The 24,802-nt window shown below is 46.9% G+C and overlaps 1 protein-coding gene across 2 annotated transcripts in view; it reads right to left on the bottom strand.

Annotated features, from left to right (window-relative positions):
- Positions 1-810: 810 nt before the first annotated feature.
- The window catches only part of LOC123771975 (uncharacterized), a 387,132-nt gene continuing 363,140 nt past the window's right edge, over positions 811-24,802 (bottom strand). For both annotated transcript variants that reach the window (XM_045764833.2, XM_045764835.2), the window contains one exon: positions 811-1,367. In XM_045764833.2, coding sequence (XP_045620789.1) covers positions 1,333-1,367 — 35 coding nt within the window. In that variant the 3' untranslated portion in view covers positions 811-1,332. The remainder of the gene's footprint in view (positions 1,368-24,802) is intronic.

The following is a 24,802-nucleotide window of genomic DNA, read 5'->3' as shown; positions in this document are numbered from 1 at the left end:
GTCCGGGGTTATGGAGATGTTGTGATTCCATTTATTTTGTGATCTTACTTCTTATCACTCTCTGAAAGATTTTATTGATGTGCTATGTTAGTGCAATCACTTTTAGTTTGGTTTTATTCTTAAATTAACCCTAACAAAATAAATTAAAAACGGGTATGTATAGCTATAGTACACCCCTAGCTATACTTACTGCTAGGTGTACAGGGGTGTTTGGTAATAGTAAATGCTCCTGCTGCCCAGGATCATCACTACTCTCATATTTCATGTTCACCAGTGTTTATTTACTTAATAACTACTGGTATAATATCTTGCCATTATAAAACTACATCTAATATCATAAAAGACATTTACTACAAGTTTCAAGCAGAGAATGCATATATAGCTAACACGAAGGACTCCTTCTTGATGAGACTTGCCAGCAAAAAATGTTTATAATAAAATCGATCTTCCCATTTGTGTAGTAGAGAAAAATTGTTATATCCAGTTTACATAAAGCTACGAGATCATTTTTAGCGCGATGGTGTTTACTTACAAAGATTTTCACACTTAAATGCCTACCTGAATACTGACGTAGCCGCTACGAAGATGCTAAGTAGAGAAACATTCTTAAGTACGTGCGTAACTGCTTCGTGAATCTGGCCCAGGGTACCTATTTTGCTGTTGGGTAAACAGACGAGACAGTTAAGAATTGATGCCCAGAAAATCCTCCCAGCCAGGATATGATCCCTGGACAAAGCCCTTGCGAAATACCAGGCAAACGCGTTTTTGCGTAATTTTTTATGTAAAAGGAATAGTAATAAAAACACAACATTAATCAGTGGGTTTTACTGCATTACTTTTTCATGGTACAAGCAAACACTAAGAGAGTTTTTTTTACAGAAATTAGTACTGATAAAAGGATATCCTGACTTCATTTGTTGTATTATCATACTGACATTTATAATTATCCAAGTAAGAAATCTCTATCCTAACTAAATCAGGTAGGTTATATTAGCCTGAATTAGGCAGTTATTTAAGTCTGACAGGCAGTGATATTAGCCTGATTCTGACCATAATATTACTTAATTATATCATAAAAAGTCAACATACACATTGTAACTACTGTACGAGTGAATTTGAATTTTTTATGGGCATACTGCATTTTTTTTTTTTTTTTTAAATCCTGGAAAATCACAAATTTTCCTGAATTTTGGGGGTTTCTCTTCTCCCAAAATGAGGGGTTGACGAATCATCTTCTAGCTGGTGCAATCCATTTGATGATATTTTCACGTCTGTTGTTGGGTCCTTATCCATTATATGATGATTCATTATCAGTCGATCTTGAAGTATAGTCTACTTAGTGTTCCCAGATCCAACGCCAGTAAAATCTAGAAAAAAGATAGAATATAATAATAATACTGGAAAAAAATATATAATAAATATATAATTACAAATTAGAACAGTCCATATGTTATATTCTATTGTTTTAATACAGAATAAATAAACTTGGTTTAAAATTAATTAAAATACTAGTATTTAGTTTAACCCTTAGATCGCGCAATACATATATAGCTGATGGGAGTAACTTTATCGATACCGTGCAATATATCAATAGATGTTTGAGCGTCTATCCCTAGATTTTAAATGCCCCATGAGGGATAGGGGCAGCTATAGTCCAGCCATGACTGATAGTTAACAGACGCTACCTAGAAAAAAAATTGTGGGCAACATTCCTGAGTGTGAGAGCCTCAGTAGTGAGTGAGCCACCAAGGGTGGCGCATGCAGCATGAGCTCACAGCACCACTGTTCAGCTTTTGACCACAGCATCGCCTAAAAATGTCAAAATATATACGTACATGTTATTATTTAGCGATAATAGTATTACAGAAGACCCTTGACTGTGATATAACTAACCAGGATTCTGATAATAGCAGGAGTGTAGTGATATTTAGCGCTATGCTCCATGGTGAGAGGAGTAATGCTGAGGAAGGGAGGGAGGTGGCATCATCTTCTGACTGTGTGTGGCCACCTTTTATTGACTGGACTTACCAGGGAGCCGGTCGGCCGAGCGGACAGCACGCTGGACTTGTGATCCTGTGGTCCTGGGTTCGATCCCGGGCGCCAGCGAGAAACAATGGGCAGAGTTTCTTTTACCCTATGCCCCTGTTACCTAGCAGTAAATAGGTACCTGGGTGTTAGCTGTCACGGGCTGCTTCCTGGGGGTGGAGGCCTGGTCGAGGACCGGGCCGCGGGGACACTAAAAAGCCCCGAAATCATCTCAAGATAACCTCATGATAAGATAACCATACCAGCTTAGTGGTTCGCTATGTTGAACACAAATGTAGATACTTATATACTGAATAACATGTGTATAGAGTGAAATAATAACAATAGGAGTGTGTTGGGAGCTGCCATTATAGTGAGGGAGGTGTGTCGTTTGCATGACATGTCAAGTTGTTTACTGGTGGCCACAATGGTCTTTGGGCACCATACCAGCTTATTTGTACAGGAATGGTGAATAATGGTGGTGAATCCATAATGGTGGTATGGTGAATCTTTTATTATACTTACTGAAACGTGGTTAAAAGAGGATACTTCTCAACTCTTTAACATGCCAAACTACTCAGCAATTCACAACTGTCGACCAATTCAGCGAGGTGGTAGTACTGCTCTTTACTACCACCAAGAACTGACATACTTAAAAGTAATTAGAACTAGAGACTACTGTGGGGAGTATATCTTTGCTAGTTTCAGAGTCAAGGGTGCTGAGTCTATCCTGATTGTGGAATCAGAATCAGACAGTCTATAGAATTCCTAACACTGATGTGTCCGAATTCAACTCTAACCTTAGAAATCTAATACTAGTGTAGTGAGTTAATCTTATACTCGCTCCATTATCTCATTATCTTAATAGCATAACTATGTAAGTAAGTAATTATCAAAAGAAGGCACCAAACCGGGAAGGCTATGTAGCACCATCAAATGCGCAAAATAATCAGAGGGCGCTAAATATCACCAAGGATGCCAATACGAGAACAAAAACGCATAAGGCGAACGATATCAAAAGTATCCGAGTCACCAAGAATTCTATTGAGGGACAGGTGACCGCGAGGGGCGGTCGGAAAGCAAGACACACGCTCGTCCTGGAAGTCAGGACATTCAAGAAGGACATGCACGACCGTAAGAGGGACAATGCAACTAGGACAATAAGGAGCAGGGCGGCGCTCCATCAAGTGACCATGGGTTAAGCGAGTATGGCCAATACGCAACCTCGCCAGAGCTGTTTCCACCGCCGGTTACGGTGGAAGGAGGACGGCCACGAGGAAACACAACATTTAAGAGTACGTAGTTTGTTACCAGTAACAGACAACCAAGAAGCCTGCCAACGGGTAAGGACTGAGGAATGGATAACCGGGTAAAAGTCGGAATACGGAATACCTTTACGAGAGATGGGACAAGAGCGGACAGCTTCCTTGGCGGCAGCATCCGCACGCTCATTTAAAGACACACCAATATGGCTGGGAACCCAACAAAACTCAACCGACATAAATTTACTGTGAACAAGAAACAGCCAATGCTGGATCTCGACAACTACTGGATGAACCGGATTAAAGGACCCGAGAGCCATGAGGGCACTACGAGAGTCAACAACAACTACAAAGGAAGACTGACAATGAGAAAGCAGGAGACGAAGAGCATAGAGAATAGCATAAAGCTCCGCTGTAAAGATGCTAGTCTCCGGAGGTAAGTGACACATACAAGTGCGATCAGGAAAAACAACAGAGTAGCCAACACCGTTCGCAGACTTAGACCCATCGGTAAAGACAGAAACGGAGAGGGAGTGAGAAGAAAAGTGCTCAAGGAAAAGGCGTTTTAGAACCGTAGGAGGGGTAAAAGCTTTAGTGATACGGGTCAAGGATGTACAAAACCGCGGAAGAGGGACTCTCCACGGGGGCAAAGAAGGAATAACACGAGGAGAAACATTACAAATACGAATGGAAAGAGAGTCCTGTAGGCGAGATAACCGGACAGAAAGAGGGAGGTGGTGAAGAAGAACAGGAACTGCAGGAGGGGTAAAAGTTAAAGCACGACAGAGGCGAGAGGAAGGATGTTGTAAGGACTGCGCAAGATAGCGAAGACAGTAGCGATCACGGCGGTCTTGAAGAGACAGGAAGCCAGTGTCAACATACAAGCTAAGGACGGGAGTCGAACGAAAGGCACCAGAACTGAGGCGCAACCCTGTATGGTGCAAAGCATCAAGACGGCGAAGAGTAGGAGAAGCAGACGAGTAAGCAGGGCAACCATAATCGAGCTTAGACAGGATGAGAGAGGAATGTAAAGCAAGGAGAGTGCGCCTATCTGCCCCCCAAGAATTATGGGACGAGACCCGAAGGAGGGTAAGGGCCTTAGGGCACTCAACACGGAGGTAAGAGATATGGGGAGACCAAGACAAACGAGTGTCAAGGAATAAGCCCAAAAGCTTTGCGGAATCTTTGTACTCAAGGGGATGACCATAAAGTGACAAAGAGGGACGAAGAACGACCCGTTTCCGCATAAAAGTCATGGCACAAGTCTTAGAAGTAGAGAACTTGAAGCCATGATCGGTAGCCCAAGACGACACGGCATCAATTGCAAGTTGAAGCCGGCGCTGAAGGAGAGGCGAATCATCACCCTGACAGCAAAGGGTAAGATCATCGACATAGAGAGCGGAGAAGACACCTGAAGGAACAGAGGAAAGAAGACCATTGAGGGCAACCAGAAAAAGAGTAGTGCTCAGAACACTACCCTGGGGCACACCTTCGTATTGCTGAAAAGAGGCAGAGAGAGAGCGGTACCAAGGCGTACCCGAAAGGAACGACGAGAGAGGAAGCTGCGAAGAAAGAGAGGGAGACGACCACGAAGGCCAAAAGAATGAAGTTGAGATAGAATATGATATCGGCAAGTGGTGTCGTAAGCCTTTTCCAGGTCAAAAAGGACGGCAACAATGGAGGTCTTCGCAGCAAAAGCAGTACGAATATAGACCTCCAAGTTCACCAGGACATCTGTCGTGCTGCGGCACTTGCGGAAACCAAATTGAGAAGGGGAGAGGAGTTGATGGTGTTCCAGGAACCACATCAGACGAACGTTAACCATACGTTCAAAGAGTTTGCAGACACAACTTGTGAGGGCAATAGGGCGAAAGTCCTTAGGGAAAGTACCCAGAGACCCCGGTTTGCGAACAGGGAGGACAACGGCATCGAGCCAGTCCTCAGGGACTGACAACGACTCCCAGATCTGATTATACAGACTCAGTAAATACTGAGACGTGCACGGAGGGAGATGGCGAAGCATCTCATAATGAATACCATCGGAGCCCACCGCCGTAGAACCGCAGAGGGCCAGGGCAGAACGAAGTTCAGAGAGAGAGAAGGGATCATTATAGGGAAGCTGAAGACGAGTGCAGAAATCTAAAGGACGAGACTCAAGGACAGGTTTACGAAGAAGGAAAGATTGGGGAAGATGAAGACCAGAGCTAACAGAAGAAAAGTGGGAACCCAGTACGGAAGCGGCCTGCAACGGGTCCGCCACAAGTGTATCATGGAGGTGAAGGACCGGTGAAACATCGGGAACGAACTTACCCGCTATCTTGCGGATACGCTTCCAGATCTGGGCCAGAGGAGTTTCGGATGTAATTGTTGAGACATAAGATGCCCAACATTCACGTTTAGCCGTACGGATGGCCCTACGGGCCACCGCACTCGCTTTCCGAAAGAAAAGAAAAGAATCGGTCGTCTGCCTACGGCGGTGCCTCTTCCAGGCTGCACGCTTACAGCGGACAGCCCGAGCACAGTCCGCATTCCACCAGGGAACGCACTTCCGTGGACCCCGAGAGGAAGAGCGAGGAATAGAGCGGAGGGCAGCGTTGAAGACAGTGTCATGAAAAAGGAGGAGAGCGCGAGAGAGAGGCAGAAGGGAGGGGTCAGAGAGAGCAGCACTGAGGGTAAATAGGGTCCAATCCGCCTTAGCAAACAGCCACCTAGGGAAAGAGAGGGAAGGGCGAAAAGAGAAAAAGGAAACAAGGATGGGGAAATGATCACTTCCATGGAGGTCATCAAGAACCTGCCACGTGAAATCTAAGTAAAGAGAAGAAGAGCAGAGAGAAAGATCAAGACAAGAAAGGGTGCGAGTCTGAGAGTCCAAATGAGTGGGCTCACCAGAATTCAGAAGAGACAGGGAAGAAGAGAGGAGAAACGGCTCAAGAAGGCGACCCCGGGTATTCGTCAGAACATCACCCCAAATAGAATGACGACAATTGAAGTCACCCAGCAGGAGCACAGGCTCCGGCTAGGAGTCTAGGAGGTGTTTCAAATTAGAAAGAGAAAGCGGGACACTCGGGGAGAGATAAACGGAACAAACTGTGTACCATTTCCCCAAAAAGATACGAGCAGCAGAACAATGGAGAGGCGAAGGAAAAAGTAAAGGAACAAAGGGAACATCAGCACGAATCAAGAGAGCTGAAGAATTAGAAGCCCCAGCAACGGCTCGGGGGGGGAGGGAGAGAAAGGAATAGCCACGAAAACGACCAGGACGAGCACCAAGCATCGGCTCCTGGAGACAGACACAAAGGGGCGAAAACCGCGAAACCAGAAGTTGGAGTTCGAGGAAATTGGTGTAATAACCTCGAACGTTCCATTGAAGAATGGACAACGATGAGAAGAGAAAGGACAAAAACAGAGAACAAGGAAGAAACAAAGGCGAAAGAGCAACAGAGCACGTTAAAGAATATCAGGGCCGGGATCAGGGTCAGCAAAGTCAGGGTTAGAGGGCATGGGTAAACTGAGCAAAGAAGGAGGGAAGGAAACGGGAGAACAGATCAGAGGTGGGCGGGCGGGGTCCGGAGGAGGAGGAGGAAGAGGAGGAGACAACGGAGAGGAGCAGTCAAGGACAGCAGCAGGAAGAGGGGGGGTAGAAAGAGGGGAGCGCACCTCAGCAAGGGCAGCAACCGAGAGAAGCGAAGGCTAAAGAAACCTCCATAGCAGGAACAGGGGGCGCAACCACCGAAATGGGAGGGGAAGGAGCAAGAGAGGCAGAAGTAGGGGCCAAGGAAGAAAGCGAAACCTTCTTACCCGCCGGGGAGGAGGAAGGAGAGGAGCCAGGCTTACGCTTCTGACTTAACCCTTAAAGTGCGCATCACGTCATATGACGTGCTGGACGTTGTTCCAGTAAACTGCGCATCACGTCATATGATGTGTAGGAGTACTACGCAAGATTTAAACAGCCCGCAGATACACGGGGTTCACCACACCTTCATCAGGGCTCTTGTAAACAGACGCCATTTTAAAACAAAAAAATCGTGGGCCAATCTCCCGGGTGTTATTGGCCTCAGTATTGAGTGAGCAACCAAGCCTGACGCACGCAGCATGAGCTAACAGCACTGCTGTTCAGCTTGTGACCACAGCATCGCCTAAAAATGCCAAATTATACTTGTTCATGCTATTATGTCAACCCGTCCTCTTAAAAATAACGTCACTTTTGGCTCGTATGCACGCTATGGCCAAATTTGGACGTAATTTGAAATGAAATCGTCTCACAAAAGTGACGTTCTGTTCCGTTTTCTATTTGAGTCGTCTGGCCTACGCCCAGAGGTTATACACACTTTAAATTCATGTTTTTCATAATGTTTTGAAACTTTAAGAGAATTTCCTGCCCACCTAACCTATCAGAGGACTCTTAACTAACTGTTGTTGAAAAAAATATCCCAAATTTATTTTCATTTTTTTTTTTCATTTTCAAATTACTTCCAAATTCGGCCATACGGGCAAACGGCCAAAAGCCACGTTCTTTTTAAGAGGACAGGTTGATTATGTAGCGATGATATTATTACAGAAGACCCCTGACTGTGAAAAACCGACCAGGGTTTTGATAATAGCAGGATTGTGGTGATATTTAGCGCTGTGCGCCATGGAAGGAGGTGTAATGCTGTGGGAGGGAGGGTGGTGGCGATGTTTTTTGACTGTGTGTGGCCACCTTTTATTGACTGCACTCACCATACCAGCTTAGTGGTTCGCTATGGTGAACACAAATGTAGATACTTATATATAACGTGCGTATAGAGGGTATAAACAGCAAGAGAAGGTTTGGAGCCGCGATTTTGGTGAGGGCGGTGGCGTCGTCTGCACGACGCCACCGTGCAGACGACGGTGTTGTTTATTGGTTACCACGATGGTCTTTGGGCACCATACCAGTTTATTTGTACTAGTATGATGAATAAAACAGGTAGATATTTATATATAATGTGTGTATATAGCGTAATAACACCACACAGTATTGTTGGAGGAGAAATATTAGTGCGTCTGGCCTTGAGGGCGGCCGCCGATCAGCTGACTGTGTGAGTAGCCACATCTCTGTGCCTTTACTCACCATACAAGCTTAGATGTACAGTTATGGTGAACAAAACATGTAGATACTTATATATAACGTCTGTATATAAGATATATGCGTAATAACACCACACAGTATTGTTGGAGGAGAAATATTAGTGCGTCTGACCTTGAGGGCGGCCGCCGATCAGCTGTGTGAGTAGCCACATCTCTGTGCCTTTACTCACCATACAAGCTTAGATGTACAATTATGGTGAACAAAACATGTAGATACTTATATATAACGTCTGTATATAGTGAATTATAGCAAAAACATTATTGTGGGAGGAGAATGAGGGTGAGTCAGATGACTGGAGGGAGGGCGGGAGTGGCTGGCTGGTACACGGCGGTCACTCCTCATTACTTTTTGACTCATAATAGCTACTTAGTGGTTCATTATAGTGAACAAAACATGCAAATACTTATATATAACCTGTGCTTATAGTGTAATAACCGACAAAGTATTTGTTCACTGATTGATGAACATAATTGAATCAACAATATGCACACCATATTTTTGAGTACAGCAATGATTCACTCATTTTATTATATAAATATATCAAACTACACACTATTGAATAATATTACAGCAAAAAAAGTATGAAAAATCAATCAGAGACATTGAAATAATTCAGTAATTATCTCTTTGTGGCAACTCTGGCCTGACAGCTTGTGAGCAACAGACCGCCTGGGACGCACGTTGAGTCAGCGCCTATAATTTGCCAGACTTCCCCGCCCTATAGCGGGCAATATATGCCACTTACGATTTTTTTATTATTTTTCCCGTGATCAGTGAACACAAATTAACAGGTTAGAAATTAAAAATAATTTTTTTTTTTCAAAATGACATGCGCCTGTGGGGATGACAGGATATTAAACCCCGAGCATGTTAAGGGTTAAAGAGACAGGTGTCCCAGCAACCACGTACTGGGCAATGGATTCTAGCGTCTCAACAGGAGAAGCAGAACGAGAGCACACATGACGGCCGTTTGGAGAGCGATGGACATCAGCCCGCACCGACAGGCGGCGGGGAGAGTCAAGAGACGGAGGGGAAGGATGGGAAGGAGGAACGGAGGGAGACGAGGAAGAAGACACAGGAGACAAGACAGGCCGGGTAGAAAGAAGGGGAACCCCAGACAGAGGACCAGGAGGTGGATCCTTCGGGAGAGAACCCAAAGGAACAGAGGAGGGGGCAGTGGGCGTATCAGGGTTCAAGGCCCGGAAACGGTTGTGAGTCTGAGGAAGGCGGGAAGGACGAGGAGGGGAAGAGCGCAATACGCAAGCATAAGAGATATTAGCATAAGGTGGGAGCCGGCGAACCTGGCGTCTCGCCTCAGGAAAAGATAAACGCTCCTGGTGCTTCAAGTTGAGGACGGCTGCCTCAAGCTTGTAATGGACACACGCACGGGAGAAGGTAGGATGGGCCTCACCGCAGTTGAGGCTACGAGCCTGGGGAGAAGTGCACTCCGACTTAGAGTGACCTTCGCCACCACACAAAGGACAGAGAGAGACAGTCCCGGAGCAGCGGAGGGCACCATGCCCAAACCTCCAGCACTTGTTACAGAGCCGAAGAGAAGGAATGTACTCCTGGACAGAGCACCTGGCACCAGCAAGAATGACAGAGGGTGGAAGGGTCCTACCATCAAAGGTAATCTTCACAACCTGGAGGGGTTGACGGCGACTACCACGAGGGGGACGAGTAAACGTGTCCACCTGGAGAATAGAATGGCCCTGGGCAGCAAGGATATGTCGAATATCGTTGTGGCAGTCACGCAGGTCCCGAACACCGGTCGCAACATGGGGCGGGAGCAGAATAGTGCCAACACTGGCATTCAACTGAGCGTTCTTCGAGACCCGAACAAGGGTCTCGCCAAGGCAGGATAAGGCAGCCAAGCGGGAAGCAGCATCCTGAGAAGGAGCAGCAACAACACGTGTACCGAGACGAGTGGGGTTGAAAGTAATGGAGGCATCCACGGAATCAACGAGATGTCGATGGAGGGAGAAATCGTCAGGAGGCGCAGAATCAAGAGGGAGGAGATAAAAATATTTGGCCCACGAAGCGGGACCAAACAAGGCTTGATAGGTAGCAGAACTAGAAGGAATCGAGTGAGGGCGGCCATGACGAGGACGGCAGTGAGAACCCCCAGAGAGGGGTTAAAAGGCGCAGTAGTTACAACTAGAGATGGAGCCGCGCCAGGGGACGAGGTAGTCACCACTGGGGGCTTGGGGCTCGACCCAACCACAGAGGAGGGAGGGGAGCCAGGGGAAGGAGTCAGAGAGGCCAAAGGAGGAGCAAGGTCGGGGCCCAATGCAGCGGAGGCTACAGAGCCCGGTCTTCCAACACGGACCGACTCGGGGACTTGGTCGCCCACCTCACGAGCCTGAGAAGGTAAAGCAGAAACAGTCAAAACAGGGGTTATCATCATGACAGGGGAGCCGGTCGGCCGAGCGGACAGCACACTGGACTTGTGATCCTGTGGCCCTGGGTTCGATCCCAGGCGCCGGCGAGAAACAATGGGCAAAGTTTCTTTCACCCTATGCCCCTGTTACCTAGCAGTAAAATAGGTACCTGGGTGTTAGTCAGCTGTCACGGGCTGCTTCCTGGGGGTGGAGGCCTGGTCGAGGACCGGGCCGCGGGGACACTAAAGCTCCGAAATCATCTCAAGATAACCTCAAGAAGATGACGAAAAGGAAAATTCATTCACGAATGTGCCCCCACACCCTCCATGGAGCCACAATTAGATGCAGGACACCCAACAAGAAGCTATCGCCGATCTTGCCGGGGCCTCCAAGGGGTGCGTCATGAGTATACGCCCCACAAACGCCACCTTAAGAACCGACAGTCCGTCGAGATTGGGTTCAGTGACGAAAGGGGTATTGACAATAAAAGGTTCCCCTCGCTCTCGACGTCGGGTACTACAGTTCTACGGGTGCAAGAGTATGCCTCCTCCAGCACCCTGGCGTCAAAATAGAAGAAGTCCAAGGGAAGAACCAGAACAAGTAAAAGGTCGGCAGGAAACGGCAAGCAGACAGGAGAAGAGGGGGGAGAAAAACGAAACAGAAGGAAAAGGAAAAGGTGCTCAGCAGAATTGGAGAGGATGGCAGCAGGAGCACAAGGCTAGAAAAGGTCAGAGGACTGTCCCAAGGAGCATCACACTCCGGCAGCCGCCCACTAAGCCCCCCTCAAGGCAACAACGAGCTGAGCGGGGAGGGGGGAATAGCATAACTAATTACAGAAGCTACAATCCTTTCCCCAATTACAGGTAATACTCTTCTCACCTGGTTGGAGGAAGCTGAGGTGTAATCACCATATAAGTAAGTAATTATCAAAAGAAGGCACCAAACCGGGAAGGCTATGTAGCACCATCAAATACGCAAAATAATCAGAGGGCGCTAAATATCACCAAGGATGCCAATACGAGAACAAAAACGCATAAGGCGAACGATATCAAAAGTATCCGAGTCACCAAGAATTCTATCGAGGGACAGGTGACCGCGAGGGGCGGTCGGAAAGGAAGACACACACTCGTCCTGGAAGTCAGGACATTCAAGAAGGACATGCACGACCGTAAGAGGGACAATGCAACTAGGACAATAAGGAGCAGGGCGGCGCTCCATCAAGTGACCATGGGTTAAGCGAGTATGGCCAATACGCAACCTCGCCAGAGCTGTTTCCCACCGCCGGTTACGGTGGAAGGAGGACTGCCACGAGGAAACACAACATTTAAGAGTACGTAGCTTGTTACCAGTAATAGACAACCAAGAAGCCTGCCAACGGGTAAGGACTGAGGAATGGATAACCGGGTAAAAGTCGGAATACGGAATGCCCTTACGAGAGATGGGACAAGAGCGGACAGCTTCCTTGGCGGCAGCATCCGCATGCTCATTTAAAGACACACCAATATGGCTGGGAACCCAACAAAACTCAACCGACTTAAATTTACTGTGAACGAGAAACAGCCAATGCTGGATCTCGACAACCACTGGATGAACCGGATTAAAGGACCCGAGAGCCATGAGGGCACTACGAGTCAACAAAAACTACAAAGGAAGACTGACAACGAGAAAGCAGGAGACGAAGAGCACAGAGAATAGCATAAAGTTCCGCTGTAAAGATGCTAGTCTCCGGAGGCAAGCGACACATATAAGTGCGATCAGGAAAAACAACAGAGTAGCCAACACCGTTCGCTGACTTAGACCCATCGGTGAAGACAGAAACGGAGCGGGAGTGAGAAGAAAAGTGCTCGAGGAAAAGGCGTTTTAGAACCGTAGGAGGGGTAAAAGCTTTAGTGATACGGGTCAAGGATGTACAAAACCGCGGAAGAGGGACCCTCCACGGGGGCAAAGAAGGAACAACACGAGGAGAAACATCAGAAATACGAACGGAAAGAGAATCCTGCAGGCGAGATAACCGGACAGAAAGAGGGAGGTGGTGAAGAGGAACAGGAACCGCAGGAGGGGTAAAAGTTAAAGCACGACAGAGGCGAGAGGAAGGATGTTGCAAGGACCGCGCAAGATAGCGAAGACAGTAGCGATCACGGCGGTCCTGGAGAGACAGGAAGCCAGTGTCAACATACAAGCTAAGGACGGGAGTCGAACGAAAGGCACCAGAACTGAGGCGCAACCCAGTATGGTGCAAAGCATCAAGACGGCGAAGAGTAGAAGGAGAAGCAGACGAGTAAGCAGGGCAACCATAATCGAGCTTAGACAGGACGAGAGAGGAATGTAAAGCAAGGAGAGTGCGCCTATCTGCCCCCCAAGAAGTATGGGACAAGACCCGAAGGAGGGTAAGGGCCTTAGAGCACTCAACACGGAGGTAAGAGATATGGGGAGACCAAGACAAACGAGTGTCAAGGAATAACCCCAAAAGCTTCGCGGAATCTTTGTATTCAAGGGGATGACCATAAAGTGACAAAGAGGGACGAAGAACAACCCGTTTCCGCGTAAATGTCATGGCACAAGTCTTAGAAGTAGAGAACTTGAAGCCATGATCAGTGGCCCAAGACGACACGGCATCAATTGCAAGTTGAAGCCGGCGTTGAAGGAGAGGCGAATCATCACCCTGACAACAAAGGGTAAGATCATCGACATAGAGAGCGGAGAAGACACCAGAAGGAAGAGAGGAAAGAAGACCATTGAGGGCAACCAGAAAAAGAGTAGTGCTCAGAACACTACCCTGGGGCACACCTTCGTATTGCTGAAAAGAGGGAGAGAGAGCGGTACCAAGGCAAACCCGAAAGGAACGACGAGAGAGGAAGCTGCAGAGAAAGAGAGGGAGATGACCACGAAGGCCAAAAGAATGAAGTTGAGATAGGATATGATAACGCCAAGTGGTGTCGTAAGCCTTTTCCAGGTCAAAAAGGACGGCAACAACGGAGGCCTTCGCAGCAAAAGCAGTACGAATATAGACCTCCAAGTTCACCAGGACATCTGTCGTGCTGCGGCACTTGCGGAAACCAAATTGAGAAGGGGAGAGGAGGTGATGGTGTTCCAGGAACCACATCAGACGAACGTTAACCATACGTTCAAAGAGTTTGCAGACACAACTTGTGAGAGCAATAGGGCGAAAGTCCTTTGGGGAAGTACCAAGAGACCCCGGTTTGCGAACAGGGAGGACAACGGCATCGACCCAGTCCTCAGGGACTGACGACGACTCCCAGATCCGATTATACAGACTCAGTAAATACTGAGACGTGCTCGGAGGGAGATGGCGAAGTATCTCATAATGAATACCATCGGAGCCCGCCGCCGTAGAACCGCAGAGGGCCAGTGCAGAACGAAGTTCAGAGAGAGAGAAGGGATCATTATAGGGAAGCTGAAGATGAGTGCAGAAATCTAAAGGACGAGACTCAAGGACAGGTTTACGAAGAAGGAAAGATTGGTGGAAGATGAAGACCAGAGCTAACAGAAGAAAAGTGGGAACCCAGTTCGGAAGCGACCTGCAACGGGTCCGCCACAAGAGTATCATGGAGGTGAAGGACCGGTGAAACATCGGGAACGAACTTACCTGCTATCATGCGGATACGCTTCCAGATCTGGGCCAGAGGGGTTTCGGACGTAATTGTTGAGACATAAGATGCCCAACATTCACGTTTAGCCGTACGGATGGCCCTACGGGCCACCGCACTCGCTCTCCGAAAGAAAAGAAAAGAATCGGTCGTCTGCCTACGGCGGTGCCTCTTCCAGGCTGCACGCTTACAGCGGACAGCCCGAGCACAGTCCGCATTCCACCAGGGAACGCACTTCCGTGGACCCCGAGAGGAAGAGCGAGGAATAGAGCGGAGGGCAGCGTTGAAGACAGTGTCATGAAAAAGGAAGAGAGCGCGAGAGAGAGGCAGAAGGGAGAGGTCAGAGAGAGCAGCACTGAGGGTAAATAGGGTCCAGTCTGCCTTAGCAAACTGCCACCTAGGGAAAGAGAGGGAAGGGCGAAAAGAGAAAAAGGAAACAAGGATGGGGAAATGATCACTTCCACGGAGGTCATCAAGAACCTGCCATGTGAAATCTAAGTAAAGAGAAGAAGAGCAGAGAGAAAGATCAAGACAAGAAAGGGTGCGAGTCCGAGAGTCCAAATGAGTGGGCTCACCAGAATTCAGAAGAGACAGGGAAGAAGAGAGGAGAAACGGCTCAAGGAGGCGACCCCGGGTATTCGTCAGAACGTCACCCCAAAGAGAATGACGACAATTGAAGTCACCCAGCAGGAGCACAGGCTCCGGCAAGGAGTCTAGGAGGTGTTTCAAATCAGGAAGAGAGAGCGGGACACTCGGGGGGAGATAAATGGAACAAACTGTGTACCATTTCCCCACAAAGATACGAGCAGCAGAACAATGGAGAGGCGAAGGAAAAAGCAAAGTAACAAAGGGAATATCAGCAAGAATCAAGAGAGCAGAAGAATTAGAAGCCCCAGCAATGGCTGGGGGGGGGGGGAGAGAAAGGAATAGCCACGAAAACGACCAGGACGAGCACCAAGCATTGGCTCCTGGAGACAGACACAAAGGGGCGAAAACCGCGAAATCAGTAGTTGGAGTTCGAGGAAATTGGCGTAATAACCTCGAACGTTCCATTGAAGAATGGCCAACGACGAGAAGAGAAAGGACAAAAACAGAGAACAAGGAAGAAACAAAGGCGAAAGAGCAACAGAGCATGTTAAAGAATATCAGGGTCGGGATCAGGGTCAGCAAAGTCAGGGTTAGGGGGCATGGGTAAACTGAGCAAAGACGGAGGGAAGGAAACGGGAGAACAGATAAGAGGTGGGCGGGTGGGGTCCGGAGGAGGAGGAAGAGGAGGAGACAACGGAGAGGAGCAGTCAAGGACAGCAGCAGGAAGAGGGGGAGTAGAAAGAGGGGAGCGCACCTCAGCAAGAGCAGCAACCGAAAGGGAAGCAGGGGCCAAAGAAACCTCCATAGCAGGAACAGGGGGCGCAATCACTGAAACGGGAAGGGAAGGAGCAACAGAGCCAGAAGTAGGAGCTGAGGAAGAAAGCGAAGCCTTCTTACCCGCCGGTGAAGAGGAAGGAGAGGAGCCAGGCTTTCGCTTCTGACTTAAAGAGATCGGTGTCCCAGAAACTACGTACCGGGCAACGGATTCCAGAGTCTCAACAGGAGAAGCCGAACGAGAGCACACACGACGGCCGTTAGGAGAGCGATGGACATCCGCCCGCACCGACAGGCGGTGGGGAGAGCCGATAGATGGAGGAAGAGGATGGGAAGGAGGATCGGAGGGGGACGAGGAAGAAGACACAGGAGACACGACAGACCGGGTAGAAGGAAGGGGAACCCCAGACAGAGGACCAGGAGGAGGATCCTTCGGGAGAGAACCTAAAGGAACAAAGGAGGGGGCAGTGGGCGCATCAGGGTCCAAGGCCCGGAAACGGTTGTGAGTCTGAGGAAGGAGGGAAGGACGAGGAGAGGAAGAGCGCAACACGCGAGCATAAGAGATATTAGCAAAAGGCGGGAGCCGGCGAACCTGGCGCCTCGCCTCAGGAAAAGATAAACGCTCCCGGTGCTTCAAGTTGAGGACGGCTGCCTCAAGCTTGTAATGGACACACGCACGGGAGAAGGTAGGATGGGCCTCACCGCAGTTGAGGCAACGAGCCTGGGGAGAAGTGCACTCCGACTTAGAGTGACCGTCACTCCCACACAAAGGACAGAGAGAGACAGTACCAGAGCAGCGGAGGGCACCATGCCCAAACCTCCAGCACTTGTTACAAAGTCGAGGAGAAGGAATATACTCCTGGACAGAGCACCTAGCACCAGCAAGAATGACAGAGGATGGAAGGATCCTACCATCAAAGGTGATCTTCACAACGTGAAGGGGTTGACGGCGACGACCACGAGGGGGACGAGTAAACGAGTCAACCTGGAGGACAGAATGGCCTTGGGCATCAAGGATATGCCGAATATCATCGTGGCAATCCTGCAGATTCCGAACACCGGTTGCAACATGGGGTGGGAGGAGAATAGTGCCAACACTGGCATTCATCTGAATGTTCTTGGAGACCCGAACAGGGATCTCGCCAAGGCAAGATAAGGCAGCCAAGCGGGAAGCCGCATCCTGAGAAGGAGCAGCAACGACTCGTGTACCGAGACGAGTGGGGTTGAAAGTAACAGACGCATCCACGGAATCTACAAGATGCCGATGGAAGGAGAAATCGTCAGGAGGCGCAGAATCAAGAGGGAGGAGATCAAAGTATTTGGCCCATGAAGCAGGACCAAACAAGGCCTGATACGCATCAGCACAAGAAGGAATCGAGCGAGTGCGGTTGGGGCGCGAACGGCGTTGAGAACCCCTAGAGAGAGAGGGGTCAAAAGGCGCAGTAGTCACAACGAAAGACTTAGCCACACCAGGGGACGAAGTGGTCACCACCGGGGGCTGGAGGCTCGACCCAACCACAGAGGAGGGAGGGGAGCTGGGGGAAGAAGTCTGGACGGTCAAAGGAGGAGCAAGGTCGGGGCCCAACGCAGCGGGAGCTACAGAGCCTGGTCTTCCAATACAGGCCGACTCGGGGGCTTGGTCGCCCACCCCACGAGCCTGAGAGGGTACAACGGAAACATTCAACGACATACAGACGAAAAGTGACAAATTCATCCACGAATGTGCCCCCATACCCACCATGGAGCCACAATTAGAGGCAGGACACCCAACAGGAAGCCATCGCCGACCATGCCGGGGCCCCCTAGGGGTGTGTCGTGAGTATACGCCCCACAAACGCCACCTTAAGAACCGTCAGTCCGTCGAGATCGGTTTCAGCGACGAAAGGGGGATTGACAATAAAAGGTTCCCCTCGCTCGAGACGTTGGGTACTACAGTTCTACGGGTGCAAGAGTATGCCTCCTCAAGCACCCGGGCGTCAAAATAGAAGAAGTCCAAAGAAAGAATCCAAAACAAGCAAAAGGTCGGCAGGAAACGACAAGCAGATAGGAGAAGAGGGGGGAGAAAAACGAAACATAAGGAAAAGGAAAAGCGATCCGGCACAATTGGAGAAGACAGCAGCAGGAGTGCAAGGCCAGAAAAGGACAGAGGACTGCCCAACGGAGCATCACACTCCGGCAGCCGTCCACCAAGCCCCCTCACGACGCCAACGGGCCGGATGGGGAGGGGGAATCACCATATAAGCAACGATTTAATGAATAGAAGACAGTACAATCTCCAGTCAAGAATGTAGTACTCGGTGCAGTTCTCATCGACCCAAGACGCTACAGCTTCGACACAGAGCAGGCAGCAGACTACGACCTCATCCAGCTACAACGCTCTCCCACATAGAGCTCCGCGACTCCGGCCACACTCAGCTCTCTGCTCTGCTCCAGGCTTCGTCTCAACGTCTACGACACTGCTGTATCCAGTGACTACTAAATAAATATGAAACTCACTAAATCCCAACATCGTAACATAACCGTACGTTACATTGGTGACCCCAGAGAGTTTCGACGATACCCAGCTACGATGGACTACAACATGGATTCTCACTGGACCTTCACTCCTGCTGTTGCTTGCTGTGGACTGCTGCCACCTGTCACGGAACGCTGCCAACACCCTCGCCACAGCTATGATTTTCACCGCGATCGTCTCTGCCTTTTCATCAACTACAGCTTGTTGCACAGCGAGCGTTACTCACTCATCTGACAGTTTCATCAGCAATTACATCATGTGGAATCTACAGCCTGTCCTGCCAACTCTCCGTCGCTGCCAGGGCACTGCTTGTCCTACAGGGACGCCCATGAAAGCTGCTCTTTCGTCAGATTCATTTACACGTTCACTGCATTCTGATACTCTGCCGACTCAAGCACCTTGCGCAGTACAGGACTTACAGCTTGCGCTTCTGACTCTTTGTCGCCTCCAGGACAATTCAGCTCTAGCAGTGATTCCCTTGTTGTCCTAACTACGTGCCTCCATTACCTCCTATTGTCCTGGTGCCCGAGCCCATCCGCCCCGGATCTAAATGCTCCACCAGCGACCCAAGGACGCAACAATCATGCACATTCTTCTCTCCTGCTACATCGAGCTTGTCCACACACTGCCTGCATCTTTTGGTACCAGACTCCATGTTCCACAGCGACCCAGGGAACAGTAGCCTCATATTTTTTGTTGTATTGCTTTTCTTTCTTTCCCTGGCAGGGGGGAACCCTGTAGCGAGTTATTCTTACACTCGCTCCATTATCTCATTATCTTAATAGCATAACTAATTACAGAAGCTACAATCCTTTCCCCAATTACAGGTAATACTCTTCTCACCTGATTGGAGGAAACTGAGGTGTAATCACCATATAAGCAACGATTTAATGAATAGAAGACAGTACAATCTCCAGTCAAGAATGTAGTACTCAGTGCAGTTCTCATCGACCCAAGACGCTACAGCTTTGACACAGAGCAGGCAGCAGACTACAACCTCATCCAGCTACAACGCTCTCCCACACAGAGCTCCGTGACTCCGGCCACACTCAGCTCTCTGCTCTGCTCCAGGCTTCGTCTCAACGTCTACGACACTGCTGTATCCAGGACTACTAAATAAATATGAAACTCACTAAACACTGTGTATCTAATCAACCCAACATCGTAACATAAACGTACGTTACACTAGATAACAGACTGAACAAAAACCATCTAAATATCGCAGGGGACTTCTTCTATTGATCTCTGCGAGCCTGAAAACCCTACTGCTGCTAGCTTCCTCAACAATATGAATTCCTGCTTCCTCATTCCCTTAATCACTAGACCTACTAGAATCACTGATAGTACTGCCACGGCTATTGATCACATCTGGACCAATATAACCTCTCCACTTACTTCAGGGATAATCATCGATAGCACTACAGACCATTACCCCACATTTCTCCAAACTAACATTAACCCTTACACTGCTCAGGGGTCCTTGGGACATTTACACCCCTGTGCGCAAGAAAAAAAAAATTCAAAAATTTTTTTTCGTCTTCTAAACATGTTAATTTGTGTCCCCTGAGCACAGAAAAAATAAAAAAAAATCGTAGGTGACATATTTTGGGCGCAATTCACTGAGGAAGTCTGGCAAAAAGTGGGCGTTGACAGAGCGGTCGTCAGACCCGGTCAGCGTCACCCGCGTTGACAGATGGGAGTTGCCACAAAGATATTATTACCTAATTGTTTCAATGTCTCCGATTGATTTTTTCTTAGTTTTTTTGCAGTAATATTATTCAATAGTGTGTATTGTAATATATTTATATAATAAAAGTGGTTAATAATCGCTATACTCAAAAGTATGATGTGCATATTAGTGATTCAATTATTATGTTTATAAAACTATAAACAAATAGTTTTGCTGCTATTACACTCTATACACAGGTTATATATAAGTATTGGCATGTTTTGATCACCATAACGAACCACTAAGTTGGTATTGAGAGTCGAAAAGCAACGAGGAGTTACCGCCACACACCAGCCAGCCACTCGCTGCCACTCCCTCAACACACGCACTAAACTTTCTCCCCCAACAATACCATTTGTGGTGTTATTAAACTATATACAGACATTATATATAAGTATGTATATATTTTGTTCACCACAACTGTACAGCTAAGCTGATATAGTTAGTTCAGGCACTAAGAGTCGTCGCTATACACAGATGGCGGCTCCCTCACTCATTCAAGGTCACACGCACTAAACTTTCTCCCCCAACAATACCAGTTGTGGTGTTATTACACTATATACACATATTATATATAAATATCTACATGTTTTATGCACCGTAACTGTACACCTAAGCTTGTAGTGCGCCCAAAGAGCATAGAGGCCACCCTCTAAACAGCTAGACAAATCGTGCAGACGACGTCACCTCCGTCACCCATATGGCTCCTCCCAGCATAATCCTTTTGCTGTTATTACACTAATACACACATTATATATAAGTATCTACATTTGTGTTCACCATAGAGAACCATTGACCTGGTATGGTGAATGCAAACAATAACAGGTGGCCACACAGTCAGTAAACGATGCTGTCTCCCTCCGTCTCTCAGCATCACTCCTCCCACAGCGCTAATTATTACAACAATCCTGCTATTATCACAACCCTGGTTATTTATATCACAGTCATTGGTCATCTGTAATATTGTCATCGCTAAATAATAACAATTATATATTTATTTTGACATTTTTCGGCGATGCTGTGGTCACAAGCTGAACATCAATGCTGTTCGCTCATGCTGCGTGCGCCGGCCTTGGTTGCTCCAACAGTACTGTGCCTCTCACACCTGAGAATATTGCCCACGATTTTTTTTTTAAATTGCATCTGTTTATAAGAGCCCTGAGGAAGCTACTGTGAACCCCGTGTAGCCGCGGGCCATTTGAATCAGGCCTGGCACCCTATGGCGTATATATACGCCATGCGCACCATGGGACATGTTACTCAGGGCGTATATATACGCCATGCGCAGTTTAAGGGTTAACAAACCACCTCTAAAGACAAGGGAGATAAGCTTTAGGCTGCACAATGAAACTGCTATAGGCAATTTATAGCTGCTGCTGCTAATGTCAACTGGGAGTCCGAATTAGGTAACATAGGGGACATCAACCTAGCAGTGCAATCTTTTCTTCAAAAAACTTTCAGCCTTTATAACCTCACCTCACCTCAAGAAATCACCTCAAGATAACACCCACTGTCCTATGCTAACGAAGCAAGTCACAATTAAAAGGCTGAACAATCCTTGGCTTACAAAGGGAATACTTAAATCCATTATTAAAAAACACGACCTCGAGAAGAAGTATAGATTAGGAATCGTCTCCAAAGAATTTTCAAAGAATTACTTATCATTGCTATCTAAAATAATTAGAAGAGCCAAAATTAAATACTACGAAGATAAATTTATCCAAATAAAGGGCAACATTAAGAAAACATGGAGCACAATTTCACAAATATTGGGATCAAAGAAGATTTTAAATAACAAACCAATACTTCTATAACAATGGTCAGCTTACAGCTTCTGATACTGCTATTGAGTTCAATAGTTTCTTCTCTTCCATTCGGTAATCCCTTGCAAATGATATTCCATCTTCCAGTACTGATGTTCAGGACTTTCTTACAGTTAACTATCCGCAGTCTCTGTACCTAACGCCTGCAAATTGCACTGATGTTAATGAGATAATCCTTTCCCTTAAAACCATGTCTAGTGCCCTTGAGAAGACACCAACTTTTATTTACAAAAAACCTTCAGGGGTCAGATTCACGAAGGTACTTATGAAGGTTTTTCTTCTTAGCTACGAATGTTTTCCTTCTTAGCGCCTTCATGGCGGCTACATCAGTATTCAGGTAGCTACACTAAGTCGAAAAACCTTCGTAAGTTTGGTCCGGGATCTAAGTGTGGTTTCAACCACTCGTAGATTTACGTAAACTGGATATAACTCAATTTTTCTCTACTACATAACACTGGGATCGATTTTAATATTTTGGAACATAAACAAAAGATTATAAAAATTGAATCTCGTGAAGAGAAGTCCTTCGTGTTAGTTATATATGCATTCTCTGCTTGAAACTTGAAGTAAATATGTCTTTTATGATATTAGAATTAGTTTTATAATAGCAAGATATTATACCCGTAGTTATTAAGTAAATAAACACTGGTGAACATGAAATATGAGAGAAGGTGATGAGCCCTGCCTGATGGGATCATTTACTATCACCAAATGCCCCTGTTCACCTAGTAGTAAGGGTGTACCTTAGCTATACATACCCATTTCTAATTTATTTAGTTCGGTTTTATTTTTAAATTAAATCTGGGTGAAACATAAAATAAAAATATGCTGCACAAATGATGTTAGGTAAGGAGACGGGTAAAAATGTCAAAAACTTTTTTCATTGAATACTTAACCACTTAACTGCGTTGCCTCCAAATATGACACCCCCGCAGTGCGCAGGAAATAAATTCTCTGGAAAAAATTCTTTTTTCTTTTTAAAGTGTCAGAAACCCTTCCCTCAGTATAGGTATGTAAAAAAAAAAAAAAATCGAAATTGTACTTACTTTGGCCGCTATGGGGTCCGTAAGTTGGGGCGTGACATCATCATTCCCTGTTCGCCCATGACGTACGCTCCCGGAGCCAGTAGGGCGCTCGGGGCGGGGCGCGCGAGTTGCCGCGAATATAATTTCGTTCATTTTTTTCGCACAGTTCAAAATACATTTTATTTGTTTTTATGTGCTAATCCTATGTATAGTGAACACATACACTATATTATGGCAGTAAAACATCCATACTGTCCGAAGACACTGTGTTACATGCATGATACTTGTGTACACATATGCAGCACATATTTACGATATATCATGCTAATTTATGTATACATACAATCTATTTACACACTATACACTGTCACACACTATATACATTCACAATCAACACACTTAGAACAACTCGAGTGACAGCAGCCACACCCAGCCAGTCTTCCTCACTCCAACATCTTACTCACCAACATTGCTTATCCCACCATACTGTTATAGTTCTTATTACACATGTTCTATATACCTATCTACATGTTTTATTTACCAGAACTATGCAAGTAAGCCGGTATTGTGTCCAAACAGTACAGTGGCCACCGTACACTGCATGAAAAATCACACAGCCGACAGCAGACGATGCTACGATTACGTCACCTCCCTCACCAAAATAGCTCCTCTCAACATTCTCCTGTTGCTGTTCTTACACTATATACACACACACTATATATACCCATGTACATATGTGTTGCCCATAGCGAACCACTAAGCTAGTATGGTGAGCAAAACAAGAGTGGTAGCCACACACACACAATGAGGCTACCTCAATTCTCGCCCTCCCTCCCTCACTAAAATTCCTCCTTCCACAATACTACGCACAATGGTAATTATAACCACAATCCTGCTATTATCACAATCCTGGTCACTAATTCCTGTAAATGAATAATTGACCACACGTTTATTTTGAAAAGGAACCTAAGAAATCATTTGAAGATTCCTAGATGGACGAAATAATGCTGTGGTGCTGTGGCTAGCGCTGTGAACATCGTGAACAGCATTGAATCACTGGTATTTGAACATTGTACCTAGTCATTATCACACTCAGGCTTTTCTATAACACTATCATGGCTAAATAATAAAACTTATATATATATATTTTGATATTATTAGGCGATGCTGTGGTCACACGCTGAACAGCAGTGCTGTGCGCTCATGCTGCGAGCGCCAGGCTTGGTTGCTCACACACTACTGAGGTTCCCACACCCGGGCATATGTTTACAAGAGCCCTGAGGAAGCTGATGTGAACCCCATGTAGCCGCAGGAGTTTTGAATGGAACGTGAAAAATACAAATACCCGGAGGCGTGTTGCGCAAACCAGACGTGAGCCTGCAGGCGCGTTGTGCAGTTTAAGGGTTAAAGCTATAATTATGACTATATGGACTATTAAAAAAGAGAGAGGGAAGTAGGGGTCCAAGACCTCTTCCTGTTACACAACTTGGTGGAACAAGTAATTATCAAAAGAAGGCACCATGCCGGGAAGGCTATGTAGCAGTAAAGCAGTGAGGTATGGCAGCTACTTATTTGAGAAATGCTTATTTTATTTACCTTATAAGCTGAGGCAGCTTATTTTATTTGAGGAATACTCAGCTGATTCCTCTACATTTAGCATGCAACAAATTTGTGGCCAAGACCTCTTCCTGTTACACAATTTGGCTGTGTGTAACCAAACTAGAAGTGCTCTACAAATCAAGGGACTCAGAATGTGGAATGACCTCCCGAATCATGTCAAAGGCTGTACCTCTCTCAACCAGTTTAACCCTTAAATGGCGCATAGCTATATACCACTTGACACCCACAGGCGCATACCAAAAAAAAAAAAAAAAAATTATTTTTTCTTTCTAATCTGTTAATTTGTGTTCACTGATCATGGGAAAAATAATAAAAAAATCCTAAGTGGCATATATTGCCCGC

This window comes from Procambarus clarkii, chromosome 38 (genome assembly GCF_040958095.1).
Source record: "Procambarus clarkii isolate CNS0578487 chromosome 38, FALCON_Pclarkii_2.0, whole genome shotgun sequence".
Taxonomy (NCBI): Eukaryota; Metazoa; Arthropoda; class Malacostraca; order Decapoda; family Cambaridae; genus Procambarus; species Procambarus clarkii.
The sequence above is the reverse complement of the archived record's forward strand: the minus strand, read 5'-3'. Positions and strand labels throughout refer to the sequence as shown.